Source organism: Sycon ciliatum, chromosome 1, assembly GCF_964019385.1.
Source record: "Sycon ciliatum chromosome 1, ocSycCili1.1, whole genome shotgun sequence".
In the NCBI taxonomy this organism is placed as follows: Eukaryota; Metazoa; Porifera; class Calcarea; order Leucosolenida; family Sycettidae; genus Sycon; species Sycon ciliatum.
In genome coordinates this window covers 81,198,339-81,214,854 of record NC_088643.1, presented here as the reverse complement: position 1 = coordinate 81,214,854, position 16,516 = coordinate 81,198,339, and the positions used below count along the sequence as shown (strand labels likewise).

At 45.6% G+C, this 16,516-nt stretch overlaps 1 protein-coding gene across 9 annotated transcripts in view; it reads left to right on the top strand.

Moving 5' to 3' along the window:
- LOC135805809 (unconventional myosin-IXb-like) overlaps positions 1–13,365 on the top strand; it is a 49,028-nt gene extending 35,663 nt beyond the window's left edge. For all 9 annotated transcript variants that reach the window (XM_065319913.1, XM_065319912.1, XM_065319914.1 and 6 more), the window contains 12 exons: positions 1,250–1,285; positions 2,347–2,385; positions 2,800–2,908; positions 3,731–3,810; positions 4,606–4,711; positions 4,886–4,972; positions 5,502–5,627; positions 6,110–6,212; positions 6,500–6,631; positions 6,898–7,257; positions 7,681–7,949; positions 12,270–13,365. In XM_065319913.1, the coding sequence (XP_065175985.1) occupies positions 1,250–1,285; positions 2,347–2,385; positions 2,800–2,908; positions 3,731–3,810; positions 4,606–4,711; positions 4,886–4,972; positions 5,502–5,627; positions 6,110–6,212; positions 6,500–6,631; positions 6,898–7,257; positions 7,681–7,949; positions 12,270–12,391 (1,569 nt within the window). In that variant the 3' untranslated portion in view covers positions 12,392–13,365. The remainder of the gene's footprint in view (positions 1–1,249; positions 1,286–2,346; positions 2,386–2,799; positions 2,909–3,730; positions 3,811–4,605; positions 4,712–4,885; positions 4,973–5,501; positions 5,628–6,109; positions 6,213–6,499; positions 6,632–6,897; positions 7,258–7,680; positions 7,950–12,269) is intronic.
- The last annotated feature ends 3,151 nt before the right edge of the window (positions 13,366–16,516 follow it).

The following is a 16,516-nucleotide window of genomic DNA, read 5'->3' as shown; positions in this document are numbered from 1 at the left end:
ACGCAGCCTAAGAATAGAGATAAAATGGTAAAAACTAGTGATATAGTAGCGAATAATCGATTATTCGAATTTCCTCGATCTCTTGGACCTCAACGAACGTACTATCGGGCGCCAAAGAACTAGGGGGTACATACATGTCATTGTATGTACGAAACTTCGAAAGTCTACGTGACATTGTGGACTGTACATGCATGTATTAGCACTGGTACGTGGCTGTTGATAATAAATGAACACCTGCCAGTTCAAATGTTTTGACTAACTCTTTATCATGAAACTACGAAAATGTGCCATCCAAACCTATGCAGAGTTATGCAGAGTTATGCTTCTGAGCGTACATCCTAGTTTCCGTTTTTATCTTCGCAAAATGCAGCCTAAACTAAAAATTGGTGAGGTTTTAGCCTGGCCGTTCTTCGGCGCCCGATAGTATTGTAATCGATCGGATAGAATCTAGGTCGAAGGTTCGAAAATTCGCGGGCGGGCATACCGCGCGCGCGACTCTGGATCTCTGGACTTGAAAGCATAAACTCTGTGCTGTGTTGCAGACAACGACTAGACTACGCGCAGTAGACCCTGGTAGACTCTACTCGGGTCTGAGGGCTTGTGTTGTGTGTTTGCTACATGTACACTTAGCATTCGCTATAGTTTTTGATAATTGTCAATAATGAATTTTCTTGTGGAATAGTAGAATACCGTATTTTCCCGAATATAAGTTGACCTTCTGTGCGCCAGAAATTTCGCCAAAAGCTGAGGGTCGACTTACAAACGGAACGACTTACATACGGGAATCTGGCACAACAAATGAAGTGACTGGAGTGTCCGTACAAAAATGCACTACCGTACGAACCATGTGAACTTTCGTCCCGCGAGTGTCAAGTCACAATATGCCATACATGGAAAGGCTAGGGGGAATAACATTGAATGAACATTGGATGACACTGGTTTTGTTCAGATTTTGTCTTACTGGCATGATGTGGGCCACAACCAGCTAAAACATGTCTTAGAGTGAAATTTTTCAAATTTTGTTTTCCTCCAGAAAACAGTTCTTGGGACCTTACTTGACCTCTTGAAGGTGATACAGGGCAGAAAAGTAGTCTACAAGTGCCCCAAACACCGCTTTCAAAATATGTACTTTGAAATAGAAAATGACAGTTTTCGCACAGTCTGACACAAAGAGACAAACTTACTATTTAATGTGCGCAGCTGCTGAGTTTGTTCGTTGTTCTGGTGGTTGTGCTTGTGTGCCGTTCAGCTTGCACCGATGTCGTCCAAGTCGCGCAAGGAAGAGGTGTGTAGCTCTTACTGCAGGTGGCACCGGCAGAATTCCCCCGTTTTGCCACCGGCCTGCTACTGCTATTTGCAAGCACAGACTTTCTTGTCTTGCTCCTGTGTGCATATTGTATATATGCACCGGTTTCAAATGAGAAATCACCTGTTGCAACGACAGTATTCCTGGCCAGTGGTCAGGTGTGGGATTGCACTTTGCGTTCAACTTACATGCTTCATGTTCATGAGCGGTCCCTGTGTGTGTGTGTGTGTGTGTGTGTGTGTGTGTGTGTGTGTGTGTGTGTGTGTGTGTGTGTGTGTGTGTGTGTGTGTGTGTGTGTGTGTGTGTGTGTGTGTGTGTGTGTGTGTGTGTGTGTGTGTGTGTGTGTGTGTGTGTGTGTGTGTGTGTGTGTGTGTGTGTGTGTGTGTGTGTGTGTGTGTGTGTGTGTGTGTGTGTGTGTGTGTGTGTGTGTGTGTGTGTGTGTGTGTGTGTGTGTGTGTGTGTGTGTGTGTGTGTGTGTGTGTGTGTGTGTGTGTGTGTGTGTGTGTGTGTGTGTGTGTGTGTGTGTGTGTGTGTGTGTGTGTGTGTGTGTGTGTGTGTGTGTGTGTGTGTGTATGGAGTGAGCTAGTCTAATACGGTACCTGCTGTGAGTGCTACTTCAGTACCATGTCGATTTCTACACCTTGCTCCAAGCTAAGTTAAAGTACAATTCTCCACAATTCTCCACAATAGAAACATCATAACGTGTCGTTGTCACGCCCATACTTTTCATCGTGTGCCACTTCCGCGTATTCACCACCTGACCTCTTCATGCCATTACATGTACCCCCCCCCCCCCCCCCCGGATTGTTTCCCTGTCCCATATGCATGCTCATAATGCGGTGTGCATGGCTCTGGTCAGTCGTAGCAATTGTACCATGTAAGCATGATTGCACATGTGCTCGGATAATAGTACGTACTATGGGTGCATGTTTGGTAATGGAGAAAACACCACCTTAGCCTATGCATCAACTTGTTAACGTATGTAACTATGTACACATCATATCTGCTGGTTTTCTGTCTCCTCGATCTCACTACATTAGAGCAACAAGTCATCCCGGGACAGGAAGGAGGAGAAGATGGTACGTTGTACAAGTATGCTGTGTCATGTCATGTGTATGTTCTGTCTCACACGTGTGCACACATTACAAGTAAACAATAATGTCCATCTGCAGATGATGCCAGGTCCTGCATGGACCGGCAGTGTTCCACGTAGAGCAGACCTTTGGTTGGCAAAACAGTTATTGTCGATGGCGAATACTTCGGCCTTAGTGGCGAACAATGTCCCAAGACCGGTTCAGGTGGCTTGGCAGTGTTGTTACAGGCCAGTCTCCGTGCACGGTGGTCCTCGGCCAGGCTGCAAAACACACACACACACACACACACACACACACACACACACACACACACACACACACACACATGCACCAATTCAGTTGCTATCTTTATTGAACAAGCCGCTCGTGCTATTGCTGTTCCTTCCTTTTTCTTTGAAGATTGAGCATAACGGACATCGATTCCAGATGGAGAATTTCACCGTACCGACTACTTGTGAGCAGTGCAAGAAAACGTTGATGGCTATGGAGGAAGGCGCTGTTTGCCAAGGTCAGAGCACTAACATAGACTTCCATAGTACTGTATAGCAGGAAATTTTCGGACGGAATTTATTTTCGTACGATTTCGTACACGGCCTCTTTTGTACTAAAATTAATTCCGTACTAAAATTTGTTCCTGTGAAGTTATGTGCACTATACATGCATACCGCATGCGAACACGTGCATTTAGCATGCAGCACTGTACGAAAATATAATCCGTACGAAAGGTCGAAATTCGGCTTTGTCCGAAAATATTTCCGTCCGAAAATGTCCTGCTATACGGTATCTATTTTTCTCTTTCTTTCATGGTGATGCTCAATGAAAGTAACTTGACAAAATAATTTGATAGGATGGTTTTTTTCTCTTCACTCATCATAGCAGCACCTGCTTACATGTCTTATCCGTTGATGGTGTGAACAGATGAACTATCCCAGCTAACCACATACACTCATACCTCTCTTATCCGGGCGCTTCGGGACCGGACACTGCCCGTAACTTCGAGGGTGCCCGTAACTCCGAATCATATACATCTTGATGGGGAAAAGGCCATCGATATGGCATATGACGTCAATATTTCTACGAAAAGTGACAAAAGAGTTGTAATATTTCCCCTGAAACTCGCCCAAATAGTGCCCGGTAGACCGAAGTGCCCGTAACTTCGAAGTCCGGATAACCGAGGTATGAGTGTATAGTCACATGCACAGTGACACAGATATGAAATGTTTGCACATGTGTATGGGTGTGTGTATGTGTATGTGCGGGCGTGCGTGCGTGCGTGTGTGTGTGTACGTGTGTATGCATGTTTGTTTGCATGTTTGTTTTCTGTGTGCAGTGTGCAAGACGACTGTCCATCCATTGTGTATCAAGAAGATCAAGTCTGACTGCAAACACAAGGGAGAATCTTTAGGACAAGTTAGTAATCTAGGACACTGCATTTTCCTCAGTAGCATGCAACCAATGCTACAGTCCATTTCAAAACTATAGACGCGTAGGGTTTTTGAAATATTTCAAATTTGGCTGGAGATTTTTGAGAATAGTTTTCGGAATATTGCTCAGGACCGCTCCACAATTACTCTCATAATAGTTTCTAAACGATTGGATAACAGACGCCCAATTTGGAAAAAATTATGCACAAAGTGATCACAGATGTTATGTGGTATAGATGCTGGCATAACGGTTTTTGCCTAGGTACGCGTCTATAGTTTTGAAATGGACTGTAGTCAAAGAAGCAAGAATAGAGCTCAAACCTACCTTTTCGGATTGAAGTGAACAGGCATGCTCCTCGACTTCAGACTCTTGTGAGTTACAATGGTTAGAACTAGGGCTGCAGTGAGTGTTCAGAAAGTGGACGTGGTATGGATTGCTTTTGTGCAGGCAAGAGCAGAGGAATGAGAACAATGAGTGCAGCACAGAGGTGATAGAACAGCACAAAGGAGAAGAGCTAAAAACAACAACGAGAACATACGTGACCCATACATTTAACTTATTAGAAGACGGAACTGGACTGACTCAGAAACTGCAAGATGGCTGTATATAAGAGAAAGAAGTGTGGCTCCAGCTCTAGCTAACAAACTATGAATGTCAGCCAAAGATAATGGCAGTCGAGCATCACTAGTCACATTGTCTGGGAAAAATGAGTTCTGATACTAAGGAGAATAAGAGTTGCACAGGATAATTTTTTAAACTTGACTTTTGTTTCTTTTACAGTGGAATGGTGACATATATGGTGCCACTTTGACGCAAATGTACACCGTGACGAAGCTCCACATCCCGACTGTCCTGGAAATGATCTTCAATGAAATCGAAAATCGAGGTGAGTCGTTTGTCTGTTTCTCACGTCTGCATGTTCTGATTGCGGTCTTCGTATCCTGAATAGAACACCAGTGTTCTCGTGTAACAATCCCATAGCAGATATGTATTCTAGTTTTGATGTTGTGGCAATATCATATTACATGTGCATTGTATCTCTGTTATGTTTCCCGTGCAGGGCTCTTCACCCCTGGACTGTACAGAAAGGGAACAAGTCCAGCAGCTCTCAAGCGCCTTCGTCACATGCTATCAAGTAGTCGCAATGGTAGGCTATTTCACCTCTTCAGTGTTGAACATTCAAATAGCTGATAAAGAAAGCTTGCTCAAGAAGGCAACTGGCAACAACATTGCGACAGGCATCATTCTTCAATGACCATTTCCCTACAATAGTAGCGTTCACCACTCGGGCATTGCCAACTTCCCTGGGACCTGTATGGGCTGAGATTGGGCTCATAGTGTCGTTTGATCTTGTGTAAAGTTAACATGACCTCCCAGATAGTACTGGCCTTGCAATCTATTTGTTGGACTCAGTAGGCAGTCGGGACTCCAGTATGCAGTCTGAATCCTGTAAACAGTCGGATGGCGTGTCCCTAAGCATCTAGAGGCGGTCTGATCCCCAGTACGCAGTCGAAGTCCTACAAACACCACTACTAGATATAACATAGCACTGTTTTGCTGTGCAGTGTTCCTGGATGGCATGGTGACCTGACCACCACCCTGAGCAAGTAGCTAACCCTGCCACATATCACCCTGCTCTTAGCGCTGTGCTCTTGATTGTTCTTGTGTGTTGATAGGAATGAACATGGATCTGTCCAGCTTTGACGCACACGTTATGGGTGCAGCCGTCAAGGGGTTCTTGAGAGAACTAAAGGAAGCAACCATCCCAGAGCACATGTACAAGAGTTTTGTGGAGTCTGCAAGTAAGTCTGTCTTGAGTTTAGTCGTTTGCCCCTGCACTGTGGTATACTAGTAGTTGTTATCCCAGCCGAGACTCTTCAACATCTCCTTCAGACTTCGAAGGTTATTAATTTTCGTTTTTGAGTTTTGACTCACGGCTAAAACTTTATCATTGTACTGTGTAAGAATGGACTCGGATGGAGAGCCAAGGATAAATTTATTGTAAAGAAAAAAAGGACCAAGAAACCACAAGTTATGCTATAATGTCCAGAGTTCTACTAGCACCTACCACGTCAGTACCGTCGGTCAGTGCCGTGCAATGTTATCGCATGAGCTGATTGTTTAGTAACTGGTGGTGTTAGTGGACAATAGTGTAACTTGTGGTTTCTTGGTCCTTTTTCTTTACTATAAATTGTACTGTGTATCCATGATATATCTGTACCTGGATTTCCTTGATGAGCTTCTTTGACAAAATCGTGTCCGTTTGATTTGTTTTCTGTTACAGGGGCTGAAGAAAGCGAACGGAAGAAGTTGGTTCTTGAACTCATTCCCAGTTTGCCACCTGCCAATCAGTTTTTCCTTGAGCGTCTCAGTTTCCATTTGGCAAGGTAGGTGCTAGTAGAACTCTGGCTACTCCCCTGATGTGGGTTTGTTTCAATGAGTTTACACACTTCGCTGGTTCGCTTTGGCAGATACTAGCAGAAGCTTTTCTGTTATGCTCGAAATAATCGACCACACATTGAGGTTGTTGCATATCGAATTGCCTATGTAGTTGAGAGATTTTCCACGCAGCAAAGCACGCACCCGTAGGACATCCATTTCGGAAGAGGCCACTTCCTCATTGTGTGCATTTTGCATTTGCTCCATATCCCACATCTTGCGTGTCCTCTTGCAGAGTTGCTCAGAATGAATCTGCCAACAACATGAATGCAAATAACTTGGCCATCATTTTCGCTCCCATCGTCATTGTTCCGCCGCGCTCTATGGGGGCAATGGAAGCTCTTCAGCAAGTCTCACTCCAATCTGCGTAAGGATTTTCTCGTTGTGATTGTCTTTGTGTGGAAATGTGATGTCATGCTACTTAGTATCATGCTATATGCTCTATGCCACTCTGTATGTGGATTCGATGCAGTGTTCGTAATTCAAAAATTTCTCTTCTCCCTCCCATGTTGTGTTTGTCGTATGTATTTGTGTGTGCGTGTTTGTGTGTATGTACATGTACATGTGTGTTTGTGCATGTGTGTCTGTATTTGTGTTTTGTGCGGGTGTGGGTGTGTGCATGTACTCGTGCAGCGTTATGGAAACATTCATTGGAGCCACCCTCAGCCGCTTGGTCAGCGCTGTCAGCGAAATAACTGAGATCGAAACTGAGAAAGCTGTTATTCAACAAACTATCGAAGAGCACATTAAAAAAGAAGCAAGCAAGCCGAACAGTCTTGTTGCAAGTCGTGCTTCAAGTCCTCCTCCTGAGCCGGCTGTAGCTCCAGCGAAAGATGACACAGATGACATCAAGAAGACGCAGGCACCTGCCCATTCTAGACTTCCCCGCTTGTCAGGCCCACCTCAGATTGACCTCAGTGCGCTTGAGGCTATTGGTGCCGACTCCGTCATCAAGAACCTGCAGAAGAAAATGGCAATGCTCGAGAGTCAGAAGTAAGTGATAGCTATCTGGTACCTCTAACCAGTACTATTCGAGTAGCGGTGGGCTCACTGCATTTTCTAATCCACCGAAGCACCTGCCGTAAACCCAAACAAGGCCATAGTGCATAACATCCCAAGGTGTGCAACTTAGGAGGGTATTGTTCGATAGTCCTTGCTACATCATTCAGCTGTATGGAATCTGTAGTTACACATTTCGATATGTGCAGAAAATCCCGAGAGTCCCACTGAAAAAGAATGGAGCAGAGTTACACACTTCGGGGCTGAACTAAAGCAGGTAGCACTCCAGGTGCTACGTGTTCTAGATGCCAGTGAATCTATCCAGATTATCCTATGTTCCATTGTCTTTTCCCATTCGGTATGATAGTGATAACTTAAAGGTGCTGGTTTCTGATTATTTCTTCTTCTTCGCTCCAGGAAAAATCTTACGTCCAATGTTCAGTCTTTGGATATTGATGATGGTGATGAAGATAAGCCAGCTGCTACTCCTATTGGACTCAAAGCTGGCTTTCAACTGCCTATGATGGGTGTCCCACCAAAGCTTCGTCAGAAGGCACCAGTGGCCTCACCACTCGCCCAACCAGGTGCCAGACCAATTCCTAGGCCGCCACAGAAGAAAGCTACTACTAAGGCAGGCAAAGCTGGGGGTCTTGATGTGCCTGCTACTGAAGATGATTTTGGCCCAGGTAAGTTAGGATGCTAGTCTATGTATATTTTAAAAAGTAGATAGGACTTCAGATAAATTACGATGGGTCGAGTTTGAGCTATCACATGTCCACAATGTTGTCCAACCCTGAATCTGCCCAAAGAGTTTCGTTGCGTGTCAGCCTATTGTTGGGTTTGGACAGACGAGACAACATTGGTCTTAGTTTCGGTTCTTGTTCCAAACAAGCTCAGCTCGGAAAATCCCAGTCCAAAAACCTAAACAGCTTGCTAAAACAGTGCCTAAGCGCTTGGGCATCAGTAAGCATGCAAAACTAAGAGATCACATGAAAAATCAGATGACATTATCAAACAAACATGCATGAAACACAGAATAAAACACACATGCGTCATGACGCATATTCTACACAGCCCTTAATGATGTCACATTGTTTAATTATGTGGGAGTTATACTCCTGTGATCACAATATTTTCCGCAGCGGCAAAGAAGGCTAGTCTGAGACTAGAAAAACAAACACACACGCATGTTGAAGCAAGAATCCAGAGAAAAAGAAAAGGATACAATAAATAGAAGGCTGATTCTGACATTCAAGTGTTAACACGACCTGTCAACCGAGAACATTCAGAGTTTGAGGTGTGTGGGAGCCCTTGCCTTGCGCTCAGAGCACCGGACATTGGCAGCATCAGCTGAAACAGTGCGGGTAGTCTGCGTTTCACTGGTGCAGGTGTCGACATCACAACATTCGACTCAGCTGTCGGTCCAGGGATCGCGGAGTCAAGATGACGTCTCCGCTCTACTCCTGCATCGGTGAGGGCGGTTACTGTAGAGGCAGAAAATTTCGTTGGTCAAAAATTTCGTCCAACTCCTAAGAAAGGGAGTTCGTCCGGTTGAAAATTTCGTCCATGGATCATAATAGTGTATAGAAAAGCTGGACAAATCAACATTAGTCCGGCACTTAATTTAGTCCAAAAGTCCTTGGACGAGAAAGACGAAATTAAATTCCAGACGGATATTTCTGCTTATACAGTATGTCGTGTGGTGAAGACTGAACAATCACTGCAGATGCCGACGCCGCCGTTGTCAGATAACAACCACGCATCTCCTGGATGCAATGCCAGTATGCGGGGATCGATTCGCCATCTCTTTGCGCCACAGAAAAGAGTGCGGCGTGTCGGGAGGTTCATCTGTTGTATCATAGTTGATATTGTCGGAAAAGATTCATCCACAGAATCACCATGGTGTTGCTGTTATGCCTGCTGTCTAATCTGCAGCAGCAGGGTCATGCATCCTCAGGCTAGATTTATACAGCGACGAAATGAACTGAACCAAACGAAAACGGCTTTCACCATTTTTCAAACATTTTCGGTTCAAACGGTTGCGTAGTGCTAACTTACAAGTGAAGTGATGAAACATGTGCATGGTAAAAAGTAATGTAGTAGGTCCATGTTGTCAAATCGCATACATGTACTTGGTCCGGCTCATCGCAATTGTCGCTTATCTATCGCCACTAAGAACAGGAGTTTTCTTGCCGCTCTGTGAAATTATCAATAGGCATAGTGAGGAAGCATGATACATGAATACTCTCCGCCACAAGAAACAAAATTCAGCCATGGAATCAGGTGAAGCGAGTCATAGAAGGGAAGCAAGGTAAGCAAAATGCACGAAATAAATCAGCGAAGGAGCGCGTTCTGGCACTCACCCTCCTACAGGTCCAGACGGTTCATTCAACTCTCCGTTACTCGAGCTGCCGCCGTTACATGAGCTTACATTAAATTGCTGGTGTCTAGCTGCTGGCGTAGACTGGTAGAGTATCTCTTGCTTTGTCAGCCTGTCGTATGGCAGCAATGGAAAAGGCACAGTTGTGTCTGTCACTTCCGTGCTTGAAGGAATTGTGGGCAGTGTGACCTGTGTGTCACCACAGTGTGTTTCAACAGAGCCTTCGAATGAGGAATACAGGCCTCTCCAGACAGCTGTCATACGCTCCGCTGGATACGCTGACGACGACTCTTGTAATGCTGCTGCCAGGTCCACGAAGGAACAAAAGGAACAACCAAAATGTCCCTCGCATGTGCGCATCGCATCGAAAACACCTTTCTTCTTCAGCATGATGCTCATACTCCTCTGCCGTGCACGCGTGCCTGTCACGCTCTCCAGGATGTCAGTTGCCCCTGCTACAGTTCCGGTCTTCGGGTCGCTGCGCTTGGCTTTTGGCAACACAGACAGTGAATGGCCAGATTTCCACTTCCCAAAAAAGTCGAACACATCGCGATTCAAAGCGCTAGTCGCGATCATTTTTTCTTTGGTGCCTCATTTGATCTTGCCATCACAACCTCCCAAGCAAAAGTAAGTTAGATATCGTGATTGGACTGGGTTTTACCTGTCAAAAAGTGCGTGGGAGATAAGCGACAATTGCGATGAGCCGGACCAAGTAGCAAGAAAGTCCCAGAAGATTATAGTTTTCCTGAAAAGTGATCCCAAAATGGATGATGATGCCGAGATAGTTGACAGCAATTGAGGATTGCGATTGAGGAGCCGTTCTGAATACAACTCTTTCGAGTAGAACATATGAAATCCACAATAATCTAGAATGTACACATACATGAAATGCACCCCATGCCTTTGCAAATGATTCTTTTTAGTGTTGAAACGATCTCACCGGGTACTCGTTAGCTCGCTCGCCAGAAACTCGGCTCGTTCGTGCGGCCAGCTCGTTTGCACTAACAAACACCGTACAGAGTACTCGTACACATTTCAGTACATGTCGATCGGGGAGTCGTAAAATATTTTACAACTCCCTGGTCGATCGAGAGTCCAGTCCCGGGCAAAGTGAAAATCACTCGCAGTTACAGAGACTGTATGCCTGCATGACACTGAGTTGTTTCAGTTGTCGTTGCAGCTTTGGTGGACTCTACTGATGTCTTGTTCCGCATCTGCTAAGGCCAAAACAAAAAACAGGCTTGTTTCCGGTCGGCAACCCCTCAAAAAGGAGACTCGGTCGGCCGGAATGAAACTTTTTTTGGATACTTTTTTTGGTTCCTCAATCGTTGTGGTATTGATGGACAAGAGCACCTACACATGCACATTGTACATATATCATGGCACGGGTCAATGTCAAAGTTGACTGACTCACTGTTCTTGTACAGCATGTGGTGTATTCCTGTTTTCGTACATCCTGAGAAACCAAGCAAACAGTTCGAGTCCTTCCAGCTCCGTTATTCTAGCTCGTATCGACCCCGGAGGTTTTCGAGCCGACAGCTGAGAATCTCTGCTACCTTGTAGGTGTTTCGATTGTGGAATTCGGTTGAGATTTGACTGAGTTACGACTCGTTGAGTGCACTTGCACACATGGCATTGCCACCGTTTGTATACATTTGGGACCAAAAAAAGTTTCAGAATTTGGGCCCGGTCGGACGACCGGAAACAAGGTCATTATTTGTTTTGGCCTAATCTGTCGCAGGACATGCTTCGGTCAACTCTGCATTTGAGTGAAAGTTACGCTCAGTCGTTTGGAAGTTTTCTCCCGCGATGCAGCGAAGAACAGGGCGACTTGCAATCTTTGCAAAACAGTCTATTCTTACTAGGGGTGAAACGAGTATCTATTGTGACCAATCGATCACTCATTCATAATATTCGATCGAGTATCCGATTATTTCGAGTATTTTATCAAAATTCAAAAGCGCTAGATTTGTGAGTTCTCGACCAATTCGGAAGAAATTATCTGTGAACATAGAACAAAAGTCGCCAACGTCTTGTACAGAGTGTAAAGTAACGATTTTCACCAGTGCTTTTATTATCTCATAACAAACTAACGTTACTTGCCGTGGTGATCGCATCGTCCAAGTCATAAAATACTGACTCAAAGGCATGCATAACGCATGCATACCAGTCGACGAGCGGTACAACAGAAGTTTTTGAAAAATAGAATGCCAATACTAAAAAAACTGTAAAAACAAAACTTTAAAAACGATCGAGTGCAAAATTTAGAATACTCGCTCGTTTGAAATTTTCGAACGAATACTCGAATATTCGAACTAATTGTTTCACCCCTAATTCTTACAAAGGCTGCTCAACGACGGCGCTGAAAAATATCTCGACACCAAACAGCAGTCCGAAGTGAAGCAGCAGGAACCCCAAATGTCGGCGATGCTAATTTGAACCAGATGAAAAAAATCGAACTGTAATAGAAAAAATATTCAAAAAATCCTTATTTGTCGCATCAATGAAACTCGTTAGCTTGCTCGATGGCTTGCTCGTTAGTGGAACTGATCGCTCGTTTGTTATAGATACGCTCGTTTCAACACTAATTCTTTTCACACTATTTGACTTGTCTCTTTGCTTGCAGCCCCTGTCCTCACCCATGTCAACAAGGGACGGCCACGCGGTGCCGGAGGAAGGCGGCCGCCAACCAGAGCTCATCGCCAGGCTGTCGCTGCAGAGGCAGAGGCAGACGCAGAAGCTCAATAGCTGGCCACCTGCATCTCTTGTAATGCCCGTGCTTGGCAAGGGTATATGTACGCGCTGTAGTGCATCTGCTTGCCTTGCCAGATCCTGAAGAAACGACAGTGTCTGTGTGCTGGCTTCGTAACCGTTTCTGCTCAACTGAACTTCTTGTCCACCGGCAATTCTTACACAAACCCCATCAGCGTTCGCTTCCTAACCCTTTTTGTTTGCTTCACACACGTTGGTGTGTAGTCCTCCCAACTCTGGGTCATCTGTACACTCCAGGAAGCCACTTTCCTCTGGTAGCAATTGCCAGTCTCGGAGTTTCTTTCCCAGCCCTGTGCTGCCTTCATACCCTCTTAATATTATTATTCTGCATTTGCATGCACGCCTGCACACTTGGTAGGAGCACACACACACACATACGCATACACCTGTACCTATTTTCCAGTTGCTGTTCCCCTGTCCCCCTCCCATTTAGTTACTAACAATAACCTCCATGCTGCCACCATTCCCTCTATGATGCTGCATTCCAACCAGCTCAAAGAAATGGTCATTTTGCAGAATAGTATTCAGTCGTTATCCGTTCTATGTTTGTTTGCCTGTGCATGTACGCCCAGACTTTTACATACTGACACGTTTTGTGTGCAGCTGGGTTTTCTCCCTCATCTTCTCCCACCCAGTGCCGTACTTTGTACAGATCTGACCGACGGACACCGCGTTTTGCTTGAGTGGACATTGTGTATCTTATCTTCTATAGCTTCATTTCACAGGTTTATTTCCGGCTTCCTGCTGAGTTATTTTATTCGTTTGAGCCCCCCCCCCCCCCCCCCATCTGCTTATCGTATCTAGACAAACTTCTATTTATTTCTTCGTTGTCTTTAAGTTTTACGGTGTTCTTCTCGCTCACAATTGTCTGCACCAAATTGCTCATGTTTGTTGGAACTGAAGCACTACGCCGTCCGTTGCAACACCTGCTACCGTGTTTCTTTCTTGACGCGCATGTACGAGGTGATTTGTAATAATTTTACATAAAAGTAAAAAAGGCTATCATTCCGTTGCCCTGGCGAGTTTTGAAGTGTGCATGGTCTCATTCTGTCACTATGTATGTCCTCTATCCACCTATGGACTTCTTGATCGAACACCACAAACATGAGAGACACAGTGTGGGGTTGCTTTGCATGCATTTTTTCACCCGGAAAAAGTGTGTACAAAATTTTACAAGTCAGTAAAATAGGGTCTAACATCAACAAAAATGACCTAAATGTGTCAATAAGCTTGCAATGGGAAATCAAGATACATCTGAAGCAAATCACATGCAGAGAAAGCAGACTGGTTTTGCAGGTTGCCCAACGTATTGGTTTCTGCACGTCGTCAATTGCGGTTCAAAACGATAGGGTATCTTTGAGCGCCTGCCGGCATTGTGGAGCATGAGCACGCAGACCTTATCTTGCTGCTTCATTTCTTTCAACTTGCAGTGCATCCTCATGCGTGAAATAACCATAATAAGCAAAGATACCATCCATGATGCGCGCCAGCAGTCCCACGACAGGGTGCCTTCGTGCATCTGGGCCACAGTGCATTTAACCGGCACATACTGACAATGTCGGGGCTTCCATACTCTCCAAGACAAGTGCAGTGACTCCTTCACTTGATTCATATACTTCTGTGTTGGAAGAAGACTGCAGACCACCCTCAATGGGTGCTCTGCCGTCAACACCCAACATACATTCATGCTGCATTTCCTGCATTTGCACCGTTTGCCATCGTGAATCTCTACCAGCACTTCTGAGGTAGCAAGCTGAGTTCCATACGCAGGTCTACTGAACGGCTAATTATTTACCTGTATGCCATAAGCATCAGCAGCTTCGGACTTGGATTTGAATCACCTTTCATGATAAGTGAGTGAAAGACACCTTTTGTCAAAATTGCAGTTTCTGACCTTCACCTTTTTGGCTAATCTCTTCTTCAGCCCTGCTACTTTGATGGTGTGACAGACTCAATACTGGCATCGGTGACCAGCCTAGGGTTTCCACCTGCCGTAGAATATGCTCGCTGGCTCTTGGACGTCCTTCAAGCATCCATTGAGGGATATTTTACCTCATTGACCACAAATTCATGAATTTCGATCCATGACTGATGTCTCACAAGGCCGTGGAAGAAAACAATTCCGCCAAACGCTGCTGATGCTTACAAACTACAATACAATGGCAACTGACTTGTCTGTCGAACTAACAAGAACACTTCAGGGGAAGAACGCAATCGCCCTCAACAATGATATTTTACTCGATTTGTAAAATAATATGCCATGTAAAATTTTTACAAATCACCTCGTATGCGGGGACCAGGGACAGCAGAAACATGAGAGTAATGTCCAATATGAAAATACATTAGGCCGAGTAAAAAAAATTACTAGATGATCGTCCTTTTTTTTGGAAAAATCGGGGAGGGCGGGAGGATTTTATTTTTATTTTTTTACTTTTTACCCTCTCATGCACACAGTGTACACAACAACATCAAGGTTTTTTTTCTCTTTTTTTCTTTTTTTTTCTTTTTTTCTTTTTCTTTCTTCAGCAGATCGATACTGACGTTGTGATATACTAGTAGTATGTGGTCCATATAGTAAAGAAAGTATTAAACAAAGCGTGCACATGTTTCCTGCATCCGCGATCGGTAAAAAACCAACGATTTCGGCAAAAACTCACGATTTAAAAATAAAATATTTCTTGGGGCGCTGACAAAAACTGGGGCGGACGGGGACGATCATCTAGCTTTTTTTTTTACTTGGCCTTACAGTTTTGTCTTTTTCATGTTCAATTGCTGATACATGTACAGTGTACAAAAAGTATTAGATAACCCAATACACGTCCCCTGCGGGACACTATCCGGCACGTATTCGCCCCCAGCTTGCTAGGTCGTGAGGTGCTTGACGTTGAGCAAGATCTGTTGGCCCTTCCAGCCAAAGTGGGAGGTCTCGGCCTGGCCAATCCCGTTACGTCAGCCCCTGATGCTCATGCCACATCGAAGCGCGCCACTGAGATTCTGCAGGCTGCCATTTGCACCGGTGCACCGGTCGACATGGCTCACCACATCAGCCAGTGCCGTCAAGTCACCAGCGAGGTCAGCCGTGCTCGAGACCTGCAGATGACAGAACGTAGTAAAGTCCTCCGAGCTGCGCTTCCGCGTCGCCAACAGCGGACCCTCAACCGCATCGTTGATGGCAACACTTCCGGCTGGTTGACCGTGCTTCCTCTCAAGCAGGAAGGTTATGACATGTCAGCGGTCCAGTTCCGCGATCAATTGGCCATTCGTTATGGCCAGGAGCCAAACGCTCTCCCGTCGCATTGCGATGGCTGTGGAGCTGCTTTCTCTCTACAGCATGGTCTGGATTGCATGAAGGGTGGGCTCATCAAGCGCGGGCACAACGATGTCCGCGACTTCGATGTCCGGCTGGCAGACGTTGCATGGGGAGGTGTGGCTGTCGAGCCGGTGATGGTACCTGTGCAGGATGGCAACAACCGTCCCACACTGCAGGCGGATTGGCTGGTCCGGGGAGTTTGGGAAGGAGACAGGGTGGCGTACTTTGACAACCGCATCGTGGATGCCGACGCACCCAGCTATGTCCGCTCGAACCTCTCTTGGAACGCCGTATCCAACAGTGCTGCCTCTTCCAAGAAGAGAAAGTACAAGGCGGCCGCAGAGGAGCTGCGAGCATCCTTCACCCCGCTGGTCTGCTCACCTGATGGTGCACTGCACACAGAGTACCATGCGTATCAACGGCGACTTGCTATGCGCCTTGCCTCCAGGTGGGACAAGTCCTACAGCAACGTCATGTCCTGGGTGCGGATCCACCATCAGTTTGCTGTTTTCCGGGCTGTCGACCTTCGTCTCCGGGGTTCACGTCGTCGTCTCGGTGGGCTGGCAATTTGCGATGGTGTCGGCCTTGGCGTGGCCGTTAACATTCATGCGTATGGCACTTGTTGTTGTTGTTGCGTGTGTGTGTGTGTGTGTGTGTGTGTGTGTGTTTGTTTTCTTTCCTTTTCTTTTCAGCTGTCATTTGCCCTGATCATGCCTCATGCGTGTTTCACAGTATAGTAAGTTTCCGCTCATTTTCTTCTTCAACACACACTAGCTGTATTACTTTGTTCT